The 999-nt window shown below is 74.5% G+C and overlaps 1 protein-coding gene across 13 annotated transcripts in view; it reads left to right on the top strand.

The window, feature by feature from the left end:
• ZNF236 (zinc finger protein 236) overlaps nt 1-674 on the top strand; it is a 104,467-nt gene extending 103,793 nt beyond the window's left edge. For 11 of the 13 annotated variants that reach the window (XM_073898008.1, XM_073898014.1, XM_073898002.1 and 8 more), the window contains one exon: nt 536-674. In XM_073898008.1, the coding sequence (XP_073754109.1) occupies nt 536-660 (125 nt within the window). In that variant the 3' untranslated portion in view covers nt 661-674. Of the gene's footprint in view, nt 1-422 lie in introns of all 13 variants that reach the window. The other 2 variants (XR_012379947.1, XM_073898000.1) reach the window with 2 other exon arrangements.
• Nucleotides 675-999: the final 325 nt, after the last annotated feature.

Below are 999 nucleotides of genomic sequence, written 5' to 3'. Positions count from 1 at the left end.
GCGCGTGCGGGGCCTGGAGCGGGGGCCGGGTGGGCGCGTGCGGGGCCGGGGGCCTGGAGCGGGGGCCGGGTGGGCGCGTGCGGGGCCGGGCCTGGAGCGGGGGCCGGGTGGGCGCGTGCGGGGCCTGGAGCGGGGGCCGGGTGGGCGCGTGCGGGGCCGGGGGCCTGGAGCGGGGGCCGGGTGGGCGCGTGCGGGGCCGGGCCTGGAGCGGGGGCCGGGTGGGCGCGTGCGGGGCCGGGGCCTGGAGCGGGGGCCGGCCGGCTGCTGCTGCTGCTCGCTTGGCCGGGCTGCCCGCCCTCGGGGTCGAGCGCTCCTCGGCGGCCTCTCGACGGAGCGTTCGGGCCTGAAGGGCTGCGTCTGTCCACTTGAGAAAGGGGCCGTCCGCCGGCTGCCCTGCCCCTCAAGCTAGTCTTTCTCCTCAGGCGTGGAGAGCAAGCCCGTTTCTAGCGGTCCGTGCCCCGATGCCCTTATCTCCCCGGGAGCCCGTGGGCCGCCGAGTGTCTGAGGCTCTGCCCGCTCTGTCGCCCGTCCGCAGGCAGTGCGCCGGAGCCCGCGGCCCAGCAGGAGCCCGGCGCCGAGGAGCTGAGCCGCAGCCTGCGCCTGGAGGAGGTGGTGCCCGAGTCGGCGAGCGAGTGGCAGGCCCTGGCCAACGTGTTCTGACGCGGCCGGAGGCGGGGAGACGGAGGAGCGCTGGCGCTTTCGCCGCAAACTTGTCTCCAGAACCGTTGTCCTCAGAGACCGACGGGCAACAGCCGCGGGCAGGGCGGCCGCCGCCGTCCCGTTTGCCCGCAGGCCCCGACCTCGGGCACTGCTCCAGGCCGGCGGCCGGCGCGTCGCGGCGAAGTCGTCAGCGGGCCTGACGGCCGCGGAGAGTGGCCTCCTCGTGTTAGAGACGGAGGTCAGCGCGGGCGAAGGAGGAGGTTTTCCTTCGTGCTTTCCGTTGTCAGAAGCATAGCTCGTAAAACGTAAAATCGGTGCATGAAGTTCAGAAAAATGTTA

Source organism: Callorhinus ursinus, unplaced genomic scaffold (assembly GCF_003265705.2).
Source record: "Callorhinus ursinus isolate GAN/ISIS: 27379988/994484 unplaced genomic scaffold, GSC_fseal_2.0 scaffold11, whole genome shotgun sequence".
NCBI classification, from domain to species: domain Eukaryota; kingdom Metazoa; phylum Chordata; class Mammalia; order Carnivora; family Otariidae; genus Callorhinus; species Callorhinus ursinus.
The sequence above is the reverse complement of the archived record's forward strand: the minus strand, read 5'-3'. Positions and strand labels throughout refer to the sequence as shown.